The 14,688-nt window shown below is 37.3% G+C and overlaps 1 protein-coding gene across 1 annotated transcript in view; it reads left to right on the top strand.

Annotated features, from left to right (window-relative positions):
* Positions 1-14,688, top strand: part of LOC132113487 (mediator of RNA polymerase II transcription subunit 12-like) — a 40,097-nt gene that overhangs the window by 15,325 nt on the left and 10,084 nt on the right. The window contains exons 21-35 of the mRNA XM_059521268.1: positions 323-550; positions 2,652-2,796; positions 3,807-3,927; positions 6,030-6,140; positions 6,237-6,350; positions 6,941-7,104; positions 7,591-7,770; positions 11,488-11,559; positions 11,650-11,810; positions 11,921-12,082; positions 12,817-12,928; positions 13,011-13,100; positions 13,304-13,413; positions 13,492-13,627; positions 14,518-14,667. Coding sequence (XP_059377251.1) covers positions 323-550; positions 2,652-2,796; positions 3,807-3,927; positions 6,030-6,140; positions 6,237-6,350; positions 6,941-7,104; positions 7,591-7,770; positions 11,488-11,559; positions 11,650-11,810; positions 11,921-12,082; positions 12,817-12,928; positions 13,011-13,100; positions 13,304-13,413; positions 13,492-13,627; positions 14,518-14,667 — 2,056 coding nt within the window. The remainder of the gene's footprint in view (positions 1-322; positions 551-2,651; positions 2,797-3,806; positions 3,928-6,029; positions 6,141-6,236; positions 6,351-6,940; positions 7,105-7,590; positions 7,771-11,487; positions 11,560-11,649; positions 11,811-11,920; positions 12,083-12,816; positions 12,929-13,010; positions 13,101-13,303; positions 13,414-13,491; positions 13,628-14,517; positions 14,668-14,688) is intronic.

The raw sequence follows: 14,688 nt of genomic DNA on the forward strand, positions 1-14,688 counted from the left end.
GAGGGCAGTGTGTGCTCAGCTGCTGTCGAATTACAACATAGGAACCGCTGGCACAATCACAACTCGTCACGTATTTCTGAAGAAGGGACTTTATAGAACAAGGAAGTCATCACCCCGTTTTTATGACCGTGAAAACAGTGGTATACAGATGTGAATTGTGTGAAAAATACTGTGTTTTTTTACACGTGAAACATTAACACATGTTATATTGCACACTGTAAACCCAATCAAAGCTTAAAAAAAGCATGAAAAACGGGACCTTTAAGTGTTTGCCCATATTCCTGGTCTCTAATAGTGTCTGGATTTGTGTGAATTCCCACAGTGAGTTCTGCTCAAAGGTGAAGAACTCCATCTACTATAACATTGACCCATCAGACTCTAACATGCTGTGGGATCAGATGTTCATGATCGACGCTATCGCTAATCCTACCGCGCACAACCTCAACCACTCCATGGTGGGAAAGATCCTCAATGACAGCCCAGCTAACCGATACAGCTTTGTGTGTAACGTGCTAATGGATGTGTGCGTGGACCACCGTGATCCCGAGAGGTGAGCATCTGATTCTGTCGATTTATGTTTTCATCAGGTACATTATGAAAGATTAAAAACATCTAATAGTTGAAATAAGATTTAAGTATTAGACGAAAATTTGAAATGTTGTACTTAAATTAAAACTAAGCCCCAGTATACAATTAAATTAGTTTATTTATAAAGTGCTTTTCACAATACAAATCGTCGCAAAGCAACTGTTCGTAAAATTAACTGCCTACAATATATTTAGTAGTAAAATAGTAATTAAAAATTGACAAATGCACATTAAACAAGTTAAAACTGAAAATAGGCTACTAAAATAATAATATAACTAAACGAAATAACTAAAAATAAAATATAATTCGGAATATGAATATACATTTATATAACATTGTTAACCCTTAAAGACCTAGAACATTTTTGGGGCGCCTGACACACCTGCACTCTTCTTTGTTTTTCAGACCTATTCTAGCAGTCAGCATCAAGTGCCATATATCATTATAAACAGGAGGACTTACAGTTTAAGTTTAACTAATTCAAAGTCTCAATTTTACTTTCGTTTTCTCAAAGAATGAATGAAATTACCGAATTTTAAGAAAAATGCAAGCAACAGTTGGGTGTTTTTTACTGTGTACTCAAACAGAAACTCCTAAAGTTTGGGTATTTTTCTTTAGAAAGTTGTGTCTGGGTGTTTTACACTTCCAAAAATGTTTTTTGTTTAAATATACCATTCCCCAAGCAAATTATAGCCATTTATTACAATTGTTATCTGCGCTTTTAAGTAAAAAACAGGCCTATTTTGTTAACTAACAATAGATATGTGTCCAAAAACATTTTAATGAGAAAGAAAATGGAAAGAGTGTTATTTGATTATAAAACCAAACAAAACAAGGTTTTTTCTTCTTCTGAGAAATATATTTGCAATCTGAGTATGAACTATAAAAACAAACTATATATGCAGCATAGGTTATAGTATAACAATTGCACAAATTGTCTTCAATAATACAGTGCAAGTATACAGTGCTTTATCAAATATGTACCACTGTTTCATCCTTGGTTTTGATTTGTTTTATCTCAAAAGTTCTCTTGTGAGTTTTTTTGTGCTTTTTCAGAGTTTTCTCATGCAAATGTGTTAGTTTGTGTTTGTATCCATGCACTCGCGACAGACTTCACTTTCACTTTGTGTTCGTTCATATTTCAAAAGCAATATGTTAAGTTGTAGTTCAAATGACTACTTATTGGTTGAATATGGTACAGTTTGAACCAATCTGGGCTCGGGGGTGGGACTACGCGTCAACAATCATTTATGTTTGGCTCAGAGGAACGAAAGCATTGGTTTCTTCTGACGAATCAATGTTGTCAAAATGTGATGACGTAATCACGTGCACTACGGCGCCTCTGAATATCCAATAAATAAATGGGATATCTCCGAAACATGGAGAATCTCTGCTTTACATCACTGCTTTTTACATCAGCATTCAGATTGGATTAGCGGTTCAAAAGTTATTAAACATTAAAAAACAACAGTTATTTTTAGCCGCGGGCGGCTATATCGGTCTTTGAGGGTTAATATAAATAACTTTTTTGATAAAAAAAAGCAATGTAAGAAAACCTACAGTTAAAAATGATCGGTTAATTGTAATAATCAAACTGTGAAATATTCCAGTTAATTAGCCTGAAGGCAGTTTACGGTAGCAGTAAACAATTAAAGATAATTTTATTTTTACCATTTTACTATCAAAGTTTAAATCGTAGAATAGATTAACATCTGTCTTTAACACTTCAAGACAAAAAGTATGTAACTAGTCTTTAGTTAAACCTCATGGCTAAATAAAAAGATAAACGTTCAAGCTTTTTCAACTCATGAGAATCACGCGTTTCGCGCATGAAAAAATGCTCTAAACTTTCAATCCGCGCCGCGTCATTCACGCGAATCGCATCGTAGGTTGTCTATTCGCGTCTTTCCATTGACTTAACATGGTAATCACTCGCTTAATGCTTCTGGTCTGAACGCACCATGAGTTTCCATAAACATCTTCAGTAATAGCAGAACATCTGCATGGCATCCGTAGCTGCCCTGCTCTCCTGCGGTGAGGAACTGTTGTGTGGTTTGTTTCAGGGTGAATGATATCGGGATCCTGTGTGCCGAGCTGACGGCGTACTGTCGCTCTCTCAGCGCCGAGTGGTTGGGAGTGCTCAAGGCTCTCTGCTGCTCCTCCAACAACGGCAACTGTGGCTTCAACGATCTGCTCTGCAACGTTGACGTGAGTCCGATTTCATCTGTTGCATTGACTGCTTACATGTTGTAGCCGTTTGATCTCATTTCGTGTTTTAAGCATACTTGTGCAGATGTCTAAAACATGTTTAGATCGATTTTTGTGGATTATCAAGGTTGACGTAGAATGACTAGAAGAGTTACTCTTCAGCTAGAAGTCGATGGATGAGTGGTGAAATGTGTAGATGATTTAACCCTCAGGCCATCCAAGATGTTGGCGACCTTTTGTTTTCTTCAGTAGAATAGTAAAGAAGATTTTTAGTTGAAACGGTGGTACCTTGTGATTCATGAAATGCAATTCCGCATATCAAGTAACACAAAATTAACTCTTGTGGCTCCTGATGAAATATTGAAGTCTGATGAAGCGAAATGATCAGTCTGTGCAAGAAACTGAACATTATTTACAGCATCATTACCTGTAACCCAGAGACTCTGTCCAGAGTGATGTCTGGTTCACAAATGAATCATTCGTTTGAACTGGTTCTTTTTAGTGAATTAATTGAATTGGTTGGGGGTTCAATTCCCAGGGAACACATGTTAGGTAAAAAATGTTACCCTGAATGCACTTTAAGTCGCTTTGGATAAAATCGTCTGCTAAATGCATAAATTTTAATGTTGAATGTTAAACATCCACATCATTATTGGGTGCTTTAATAATATAATGGTGTATACGCGATGTAATTGCATGATAACATTAACAAATTAGTGAATTTAACCAGTTCATTGAAACAAACTGTCTGAAAGAACCAGTTCGCAGAAACAAATTGTATTCCCGTTTGTCCGAGTCTCTGGATAAGGTAGTAATGTTATAAATAATGCTCAGTTTCTTGCACAGACCGGTCATTTCTCTTCATAAGACCTCGATATATCTTCAGGAACCATGTGTGTTCATTGATATGTAGTTGAGTAGCAGTACATTTTCATTTCTGGTGAACTGTCCCTTTAAATAGCTGTTCGAGATGTTCCTGGTGGTAATTGAATACGTTTTCTCTTTGGCAGGTGAGTGATCTGTCTTTCCACGACTCGCTGGCGACATTCGTTGCCATCCTGATAGCTCGTCAGTGTTTGTTGCTGGAGGATCTGGTGCGCTGTGTGGCCATTCCCTCCCTTCTGAACGCAGGTACAGATCCTTCAGTATTCCTGCCATACAGACACTCAGTCACTGCATACCTCACTCTTGGAGTCGTTCAGTTTTTCACAGTTACCTGAGAGAGTTCAGAGAAATCAGACAGACGTCAGTACTAACTGCCAGCCTGTTTGATGTCTCCACATTTCACACCGGGCAGCTCCATCTTTAGCTTTGTCCTGCGGCCAGAGAGCTGCTTCTGCCGCCCACAGTCTCTCTCTCTGTCTCCGATTGGCTCAACACACAAGGAGCTATTCAGGGCAGCAGTGAAAGATGGTGTTCAGAAGTGCATATTTAGAGAGAGAGCTGTGGGAAAACATGTAAATGTTGGGAAAAAATACTTTGTCATTAATTTTTTTTATGTTTATTTAATCAATGCATATTGGTAATACATAAGGTCAATATAAGATGTGCCAAATTTAGACAGACTGAATCTGAAGTCCTAGAGCAGGATGATGTTCTAAAAAAAAAGATGACACTTTACTTAAAGCCTTTATATATAATTAATTATAAATGTAGTTTAAATGCATTTATCATGCCTTGTAATGCGCCTTATATTTTGTATGATCTCATTAATAATTGAAACCACAGTTGTTATAAATTATAATACTTAGTTATTCATTGTTAGAAAGGATAATGCATTAAAACTGGTGATCAAATATTGTTAATGCATTTTAACTTGGGTTACAGTTATTTATGAAAATATGAAGCATTACAAGCTTCATTATTACTATTTGTATAATGCATTGTACATATAGGCTTTACCAAGAGTTACCAAGAAATCAATACATAAATATTAAATTTAAACTCCCTATAAATGTTTAAAATTTAGAGCTGGCAATTTCTTTTTCTTTTTTTTTGAAAAACCATACATTTCTACATATTTTAATACTGGTGGGATTCTGTTCCTAAAGCAAATGATATTCTACTAAAAGTACTTCTGTTCAATGACATATTACAAGCTCACATTGCAACAATTCTTGAGTTTCTTCCTGTTATTTGATTTAAAACATTTACATTTTAATTAAAATTTTAATTGATTACTCAATCATCATATCATTCCAGTTTTTCCCCCCACAATAAAAACTTGAGCTGCTGAACTACAAAATTAGCAAAATTCATTCAGAAAAGCCCAATAACTTTGCGTAATAATTTAAAGTGATAGTTCACCCAGGAATGAAAATTAATTTACTCACCCTCATGTTATTTCACACCAAAAGACTTCTGTACACCTTTGAAACACAAATTAAGGTGTTTTTACTATTCTCTAAACATTTTTGTCCAACCATCAAATGTTTCACTCATAAACATTGATCAACACACACACAGAGCTCAGTAAAAATTATAAATGGATGCTCAAACTTGCTTGACATGCTGGAATCAGTGAGGTTGGTTCTCATCACAAACATGTTCACCTTCTGTTTAAATTATTTCAACATTTCTGTCATTCAGTTTGGAACAACATACATGACCCTGGACAACAAAACCAGTCATAAGTGCCAATTTTTGAAATTGAGATCTATACCTCATCTGAAAGCTGAATAAATAAGCTTTCCATTGATGTATGGTTTGTTAGGATCGGACAATATTTGAAAATCTGGAATCTTAGGGTGCAAAAAAATCGAAATATTGAGAAAATTGGCTTTTAAATGTTGTCCAAATGAATTCTTAGCAGTGCATATTAATAATCAAAAATTACGTTTCGATATATCTATGATAGGAAACTTACTAAATATCTTCATGGAACATGATATTTACTTAATATCCTAATGATTTTTGGCATAAAAGAAAAATCTATAATTTTGACCCATACAATGTATTTTGGCTATTGCTACAAAAATACCCCAGCGACTTCAGACTGGTTTTTTTGGTCCAGAGTCACATATGGTTTAGCAATTTATGGCAAAATGTGTGTTTGGTTGAACCAACACCTTAAATCAAGTCTGAGGATCATTCTGGGAACTTCATAGGATTCTTATGCCTGGGTGTTTATTTATGTTCGTTTGAGTCATAGGAGTCATATTCTGAGGCCAGTGCCTTTTAATAGAAGACACTTGAGGTGACGTGTGTGTGTGTGTGTGTGTGTGTGTGTTCAGCCTGTAGTGAGCAGGATTCTGAATCTGGAGCCAGACTTACCTGTCGGATCCTGCTTCATCTGTTCAGAACCCCACAGCGCAACCCCTGTCCTCAAGACGGCACCAAATCAGGTTACAGCTCCCTCCAAATCAACTCGAACTCTCTTTTTCACATCAGACCGACTCTAGATGAACCCATAAAGCTGAGAATAATGCTTCTGTCCACAGACAAATCCACAGTGGGCATCCGATCGTCCTGCGACAGACATCTGCTGGCTGCCTCTCAGAACAGCATTGTGGTGGGAGCCGTGTTTGCCGTGTTAAAGGCTGTTTTCATGCTCGGTGAGACTTTGAGACTTTAACAGGGGACTCAAACAGGGAGGTTAAAGACATAGTTCACCCAAAAATGACAATTTGCTAAAAAATGCATTCACCGTCAGGCCATCCGAGATTTAGATGTGTTTGTTTCTTCATCAGATTTGCAGAAATGAAGCTTTGCATTATTTTCTCACCAATGGATGCTCTGCAGTAAATGGGTGCCGTCAGAATGTGAATCCAAACAGCTGATTAAAAACTAATATTTTAAAATATAAAACCACATTAATCCATCAATTATTGTCTTTTTAACATTCATTTCCAGCTAAATACCATAATCCGTAATACCAGTGAAAACGCCGTCTCGTCTGAAATCAGGAAGGAAATATGCACAGATCATGCACTTGTTTAAAAAAAAACAAATAAATGAGTGGTTTGATTTTGATGTGAGAGGACAACAGGTTTATTGAGGTTTAATATGGATGTTGTTCTGGGATTTTGGCCAAAAGCAACCGATCAAAGCTTAGAGGAGTTTGGGAGATGGAGATGAGACGCAGTTTATGCATTCAGAATTGATTGGTCCCTAAAAACGGTGACTTCTGTGTGTATTTCTCCAGGAGATGCTGAGCTGAAGGGTTCAGGCTTCTCCCACTCCGCTGGATTGGATGACATCGGAGAGGATGACATGGGCTCCAAAAAATCCGGAGGACGTAATGTCTCGATTGAAACGGCCAGTCTGGTGGTTTACGCCAAGTATGTGCTGAAGAGCATCTGCCAACAGGTGAGGGTTTCAAGAGGATCAGATTGTCCTACTTAGAGTAATTTTAGCTGTTATAATACCAGTATAGACTGAAATTGTGGAAATATGTGACCCTGGACCACAAAACCAGTCATGAGGCTAATTTTTTTTTATTTTTTTTTTATTTTTTTTACTGATCCGAAAATCACCTTTAAAGTTGTCCAAATGAATTCTTAGCGATGCATATTACTACTCAAGATATATTTACGGTAGGAAATTTACTAAATATTTTAATGGAACATAATCTTTTCTTAAAATCCTAATGAATTTAAGCATAAAATAAAAATGTCTAAATTTGACCCATACAATGTGTTTTTAGCTATTGCTACAAATATACCCCAGAGACTTCAGACTGGTTTTGTGCTCCAGGGTCACATATTTTCACATTTTTCACATCCTAACCACTGGCTAGATAATGATGATGTGATCATCCAAATCTTGTGGGAATGCATTTTGTCTGTGGTTCAGGAGTGGGTGGGTGAGCGGTGTCTGAAGTCTCTGTCGGAGGACAGCAGTGCTCTGCAGGATCCAGTGCTGGTAAACATCCAAGCTCAGCGCTTACTGCAGCTCATCTGTTATCCGCACAGGCATCTGGACAGTGAGGAGGGCGAGAATCCTCAGAGACAGCGCATCAAACGCATCCTGCAGGTCACACGCTCTCACTTGACCCCATCTGAACATCTGCTCCTGAGTCGACGGAGCTTTTTATAGTAGTATAGTCAATTTTTAGATTTTCACATTACATCGAAATCATTAAGTTAAGATACATTTGAATATTACTTTAAACTAGGGCTGGGACAACGCGTCGAGGTCATCGATGACGTCGACGCAAAAAATACGTTTACCTTATGTGCGCTGAATATACGCGATGGCCGGATCAACATTCTGTCCAACGTTATATAACCAATCCAGGGGTTTTTCTGCATTGATCTTTTTTTTGGCGGCTGTCAAAGCCTTATTTGATCGGTGAGTGACAGTGACAGGGCGCGTACGAGAGAGAGCCCCGGCTGCGCGCGCACTCACAGTCTTCAAACAACACGAGCGCTTCTTGCTCTCTCCCTCCCTTGTGCATATTAATCAAAATCATTAAACACGATAGAAAAAGGGCGAAACACCAAAGTTTCACGTGGAGCATTCGGAGATTTTTTTTTCTCCATGACAGGCTGCTGGCTCCCACTGTTAATTTTTTTTGTAAAAGCACTCTCTGTATTAGCTTAAAGCCCTCAAGTTTACATTTACATACTGTATTCTTTCAATTGCTCTAAACAAGTATTTTGGGTGAACTTTTTTATTGAATACTAGACATCAAGTTGTTGTTATTTTCATCTGAAAGAACTTCTTTTTTCAGTAAGCTAGACCCTATGTGTTCAGTAAGCTTGTTTCAGTAAGCTATGTGTTTTCAAGGTTTTTTTGAATGCTGTCTCTATACAAGTGCAAAGTAATGCATTCTTAGTAATTTTTTTATTTTGTAATTTTAAGAGCAATAAACATATATTGCAATGTTAAGGAATTGATGTTTTTTTTCATTCAGATATGTAAATCAACATGTATAAATTGTTAGTAGTCAATTAATGGGGAGATAATCGAAATCAAATCGGTCTGAAAAATTAATCGTTAGATTAATCGATGCATCGAAAAAATAATCGCTAGATTAATCGTTTAAAAAATAATCGTTTATCCCAGCCCTACTTTAAACATTACAGTGTTTCCCATACCGTAATCTATCCTGCCAGTTCCATACAGAACCAAAAATATATTTTCACCTACAATAACAAAAGTGTTTTGTGCTGTTGCTTTGGCAAAGTATCTGTCTTTCGAATTAAAATCCAAATTTGCAAATTATCATCGTGCATTTAGGAAAAGGCTGTAATTTAATTAAGCAGGCTATATATTCTAATGCTTTGTGTTTCAGCACGTATGGTTCACAGTAAATGCAGAAAACCTACTCTCTGCTTATGCTGATATATGGATATTTTTATGCATTTGGGAGCACAATGTGCACCAGGTTCACTTTATTTTCCGTTGCATGAATTTGAAAATGTTGTGGACATGTTTACATTGTTTCTCAAGGTTAGTAATGAGAAGTGTTTGTATACCTGCTGTCATGGAAATATAAGGCCTGGTTGCAGATTACCACCAAAATTAAAGCTCCAGGGCCTAGCACTTGTGAAGAAATTAAGACACACCATGTATTTTATATACAGCTATTAGGGGTGTAACAGTACGCAAAAATTCGGTACAGTAAGGGAAAGAAATGCAAACATTAAACTGCAGGTTGTTTATTACTATAACATTTTTTTAACAATTTGTTTACACTTTTTTTTTTCTTATTTTTTTTTTAATTTTAATAAAATATATATAAAAAAATAAAAAATTAAGAAATAAAATACTGCTGACAAGTTCTCCACTAAATAAAATACTCTGTCTCAAACCAACATCATATAATAAAATATAATGAAAAATATAAATAAATAACTATGATTACAGTGCAGCATTACCAATCCCAGCTTGTAGGCCTGCTCATATTTAAAAATATATAACTTTTCCAAAGTGCAGCATCAACAGTTTCAGTTTTTAGAGCTGCTCAGATTTCGTTATTGCGTTGGACCGATCTGAATTAAGAGCAAAGGTCTGTTTAAATGCAGACGGGAGCTGCGTTTGAATTACAATCATTTTTTCCTAGTTGTAGTGATGTTCACACTCGCGTGATGCCTTTTAAAAACCTTAGGCCGGTGACACACTGGCATATTGCACCTGTCAAACATAGTCTATTTTGCCGTCAATACTGTTGATGGTGTCCTTTATCAGTAGGCTTTATATTTATGCTCAACATGAATTATAGATATTGTTGTCGTGAAGACAAGATCCTGGTCTGTCGGCGGTCTCCCTCTATGTCACCTACAGCAGCAGCATGGCGCCAGCGCCGCGTCAGGCACGATTCTGGTGTGTAAAGACACAGAAAACGCGAAGCAGCCGTCACGCAACTGACACGCAGCAGAAACGCCACACGCACGCCACGCAGCAGAAACGCCACGCAGCAGTGTGACGTTGGCCTTAGAATCAGCTGCGGGATTTGCGCTAAAAGCGGAGACTTCCGCCACTTAATATGTTTGTTTGGAAAAACGAAAATGTACCCATGTTCCGCACACAAAATATTTCATTCGGTCATTCGGTACACACGTGCACCGTACCAAAAGCCCTGTACCGAAACGGTCCAGTACGAATACACGTACCGTTACACCCCTTACAGCTATGGAAAAAAATAAGAAGCCACCTGAATATTTTCAGTTTCTTTAGATTTACTAGGTATGGGTTTGAGAAAAATGTAAATATGTTTATATTCTAAGAAGGTCTGGTAACATTTTTCAAATTTCAAATAAAAAGTCTTGTAAATCTTTTTTTTTTTTTTTTTGCGGGTTATTCCACCAAATATTGACTTCTTAACTCTTCTGAAGTTAAAACATTGGTATTTTGTTGTCTAAAAATGAATCTAAACGTCTGAAAACACGGCATATTTTTGTTATCTCGACCAATTGTCATTGCATGCTCTTAGTGACAACATTTTGGAAGAGAGAAATGTCATCAGTAGTTAACAGAATAAAATAAAAATTTTATTTTATTCAAACACACAACTAAAAATTAGATAAATCCAGAGAAACTGAGTATTTTCAAGCAGTCTGTAAATTTTTATATATTCCTTTTTTTCTTTTCTTTTTTACCTATTATTAAATATCTTTTTTTTTTTTTACAGTGCAGTTGTTTTACAATAGTAATAGATTTGTCTTAATAGTTATAATAGTAATTTTTCATTATCTTTATTGTTATTTTTAATTAGTTTGGCTTCCTAAAAATACCAGTGTGTCACTGTCACAACAAAATAGTTTTTTAGTCCACTTTAAAGTCCTGGTACAAATCAATGCAGACTGAAAAGAGGTTAGATTTCTTAATTTTTCCTTTACTTATATATGTAGAATCTTTTCTAGATGGTTAGGTGTCCACTCACCATAGTCTCACAGAGTCCTGGGGAAACACTGTAATATACCATCTTATAAACATTTGCCGAGGAGTTTTCTGGAAACCTGTTTGAAAACAGTCATTGATTTTGCAAATCCATTTGGTGATGCTGTCAGTGCAAAGAAATGCGACTTTCAGCTTTTAAACCCTGTAGAATAGAATGAACAGAGAGTCATTTCCCTGAGTTTAATTATTAATTTCACACCCTTTAGCCATGAATGATTTATGTGGGTCTCACAGCAGCTCATTATTCTGGATTAGTTTTCATAGACAATTAACCTCCAGCTGGGGCTCTTAAGCTCTGCTTTGATTGCTTTAAAAGCATTCTTTCCATATTTCGTCTGCTTACAGAACATGGACCAGTGGACCATGAGACAGTCGTCTCTCGAGCTGCAGCTCATGATCAAACAAAGCTCAAACAACGTAAGCCGAAGCTTGTTTGCTGAGTTCATCACCGTTCGATGATTTCTCGTCTTTTCTTAAGGTTTGTACATCTGAACCCATCCTTAACAGGAGCTGTATTCTCTTCTGGAGAACATAGCCAAGGCCACCATTGAGGTTTTCCAGAAGTCTGCTGAGATGAACTCTAGTAACCCCACCATGAATGGCTCTGCGGTTTCCAGCAGCTCCGTCTCCAATACCAACAGTGCCAGCAAACCCAAACCTGTGCTCAGGTCGGTGACCCCAATCATTGCTCACTTTGATGGAGTGGATGGACTGGCCTTCTCTTCTCCAGAAAGCTGTGCTGTGCAGCTCATGCCCTGCATGTTTGTGTTTCCTCCAGTTCCTCCGAGCGTTCAGGGGTCTGGTTAGTGGCTCCTCTGATTGGGAAGCTGCCCACCTCAGTGCAGGGTCACGTGCTGAAGGCTGCGGGTGAAGAGCTGGAGAAGGGACAGCATCTGGGACCCTCCTCGAGGAAAGAAAGAGATCGGCAGAAACAAAAAAGGTATTCGACTTAACACACAGGTTTATTTACACTGTTGCCTTTCTCCTGATGCTAAGTGCCTCAAATGTGCCTAGATATTCTGCTTAAAGTCGTTATAAACGATAAGAAACTAAATCATACTGCCCTCCGAGATGCGTTTCTATGACCGTGTCGCATGATCCTTCAGAAATCATTTTAATATGCTGATTTCTTATCATTATCGATGTTGAAAGCAGTTGTGCTGCTTATTGTTGTGGAAACTGATTTATTTATTTATTAATTTTTTTGTATTCTTTGATGAATATGTTCAAAAGAACAGGGATTCTTTACAATTTGAATATTTTAAAACATTTTGAATGTCTTTGTTGTCCCTTTTTGAGCAATTGAATCTGTCCTTGTTGAATTAAAGATTAAGTTCTTACAAAAAAAAAAAAATATATATATATATATATACATATATATATATATATTAATAAATGTATTTATTTTGAATGCCTCTGGAATCCCAGGTTGCTTTTTGAAGGAGCTTTTGCTCAAACTCTTACTGACCCCAAACTTGTGTACAGTAGTGTAAGTTTGATTCTAAACAACAACACTCTAAAATAATATAGAGTTCAAGCTAATTAAAAACGGTGCTTGTTGTTTTGTGCTTACAGTCTAGGCATGATCAGTAATATGGTATATATCACAATAATGAACATGAGCAGCTGTATTATCAAGAATCACCATTTCCTCCGTTTTCTTTTCTCTCTCAGTATGTCTCTCCTGAGCCAGCAGCCTTTCCTCTCTCTGGTGCTGACGTGTCTCAAGGGACAAGATGAGCAGAGAGAGGGTCTCCTGACTTCCCTTTACAGCCAAGTCCAGCAGGTACCTCATCAACACACACACCCAGTGACTGTCAGTCAATGCTTCTCATCTCTCAAGACTGATGTGGTGTGTTCCTCGTCAGATTGTGACTAACTGGCGAGAGGACCAGTACCAGGACGACTGCAAAGCCAAGCAGATGATGCACGAGGCCTTGAAGCTGCGACTCAATCTGGTGCGCAACCGTCATCTGTTTCTCATACATCATCTGTCTGACCTAAGAAGCACAATCTGTGTGTTGATCTGCCTCTCATCGATCTCATTTCCTTGTATTGCATGCACCGAGGTTAAACTCTGCCTAGAAGACAAATGAATGTCACTGAGATTCGGTTAAATTACACTGAGCTCAGTTCTTGTTTGGTGTCTCGTGGTCTGTAGGTGGGAGGGATGTTTGATACGGTGCAGCGCAGCACACAGCAGACGACGGAGTGGGCGGTGCTTCTGCTGGACATCATCAGCAGTGGCACAGTGGACATGCAGTCTAACAAGTGAGATCCGACACAGTCTCTGATCAACCTTTGCCATACTCTCTTAATTTGATAATGATGTTTGTTGTTTTCCATTAGTGAGCTCTTCACGACGGTGTTAGACATGCTGAGCGTGTTGATTAACGGCACTCTGGCGGCTGACATGTCCAGCATCTCTCAAGGCAGCATGGAGGAGAATAAGAGGGCCTACATGAACCTGGTCAAGAAGCTCAGGGTGAGACCGAGAAATACTTATTTACGTCAGAAAATGAGATGGAGTCCACTTCAGACTTTGTTTTTAATGTGAAATACATATGAGGAATGAAAGGTTGGACACTACAGACGTTTTGTTTTTTTTGCGGAGTAGGTGAAATTGTCACATTAATTCTAGTTCATGTTATTTAAGCTTGTTCAAGATTACGATGCGTAATCCAATATCGCTACGACTTTATTTTAAAAGTACTGTGACTTTAATCTCAGTGCTATGACTTTGCTCTTAAAATATCACGACTTTATTCTCAAAATATTACAGCTTTAATCTTATATTGCTATGACTTCTTTCAAAAAAATATTTTGACTTTATTCTATAAATTTAATCTCAATGCTGTGACTTTATTCCTAAAATATTACGACATTTATTCTCAAAATATTGGCTTTAATCTCATATTGCTATGACTTTATTTTCTTAAAATATCACGACATTATTCTCAAAGTACTACAGATTTAATCTCAGTGCTGTGACTTTATTCTTAAAACATTACGACTTTATTCTCAAAATATTATGACTTAATTTTATTTACTTTATTTTACTACAACTGAAGACTGGAGTTATGATGCTGTAAATTCAGCTTCACATCACAGGAATAAATTACATTTGAAGCTATATTCAAATAGAAATATAATTTTTTTTAACTGCATTTTTGATCAAATAAATGCAGCCTTGGTGAGACTTCTTTCAAAAAACAAAATGAAAAAATCAAACCAATCCCAATTTAGTTTTAAGCCAGTAGCAACTGTGATCAGCAACACTATATCATCACGGCAGTGATTTTGTGCATTTGCACAGACATGTGCCACTCACTTTTCTTCTGGAAATGTAAGACTTTTGTTTGTTTTGCCCTGCAGAAAGAGCTCGGTGACCGTCAGTCCGAGAGCTTGGAGAAAGTGCGGCAGTTGCTGCCTCTGCCCAAGCAGACGCGTGATGTCATCACCTGTGAGCCCCAGGGGTCACTCATTGACACAAAGGGCAACAAAATTGCCGGATTTGAAAAAGAGGTACGTTGGTACGTATGGTAG

This window comes from Carassius carassius, chromosome 33 (assembly GCF_963082965.1).
Source record: "Carassius carassius chromosome 33, fCarCar2.1, whole genome shotgun sequence".
NCBI lineage: Eukaryota > Metazoa > Chordata > Actinopteri > Cypriniformes > Cyprinidae > Carassius > Carassius carassius.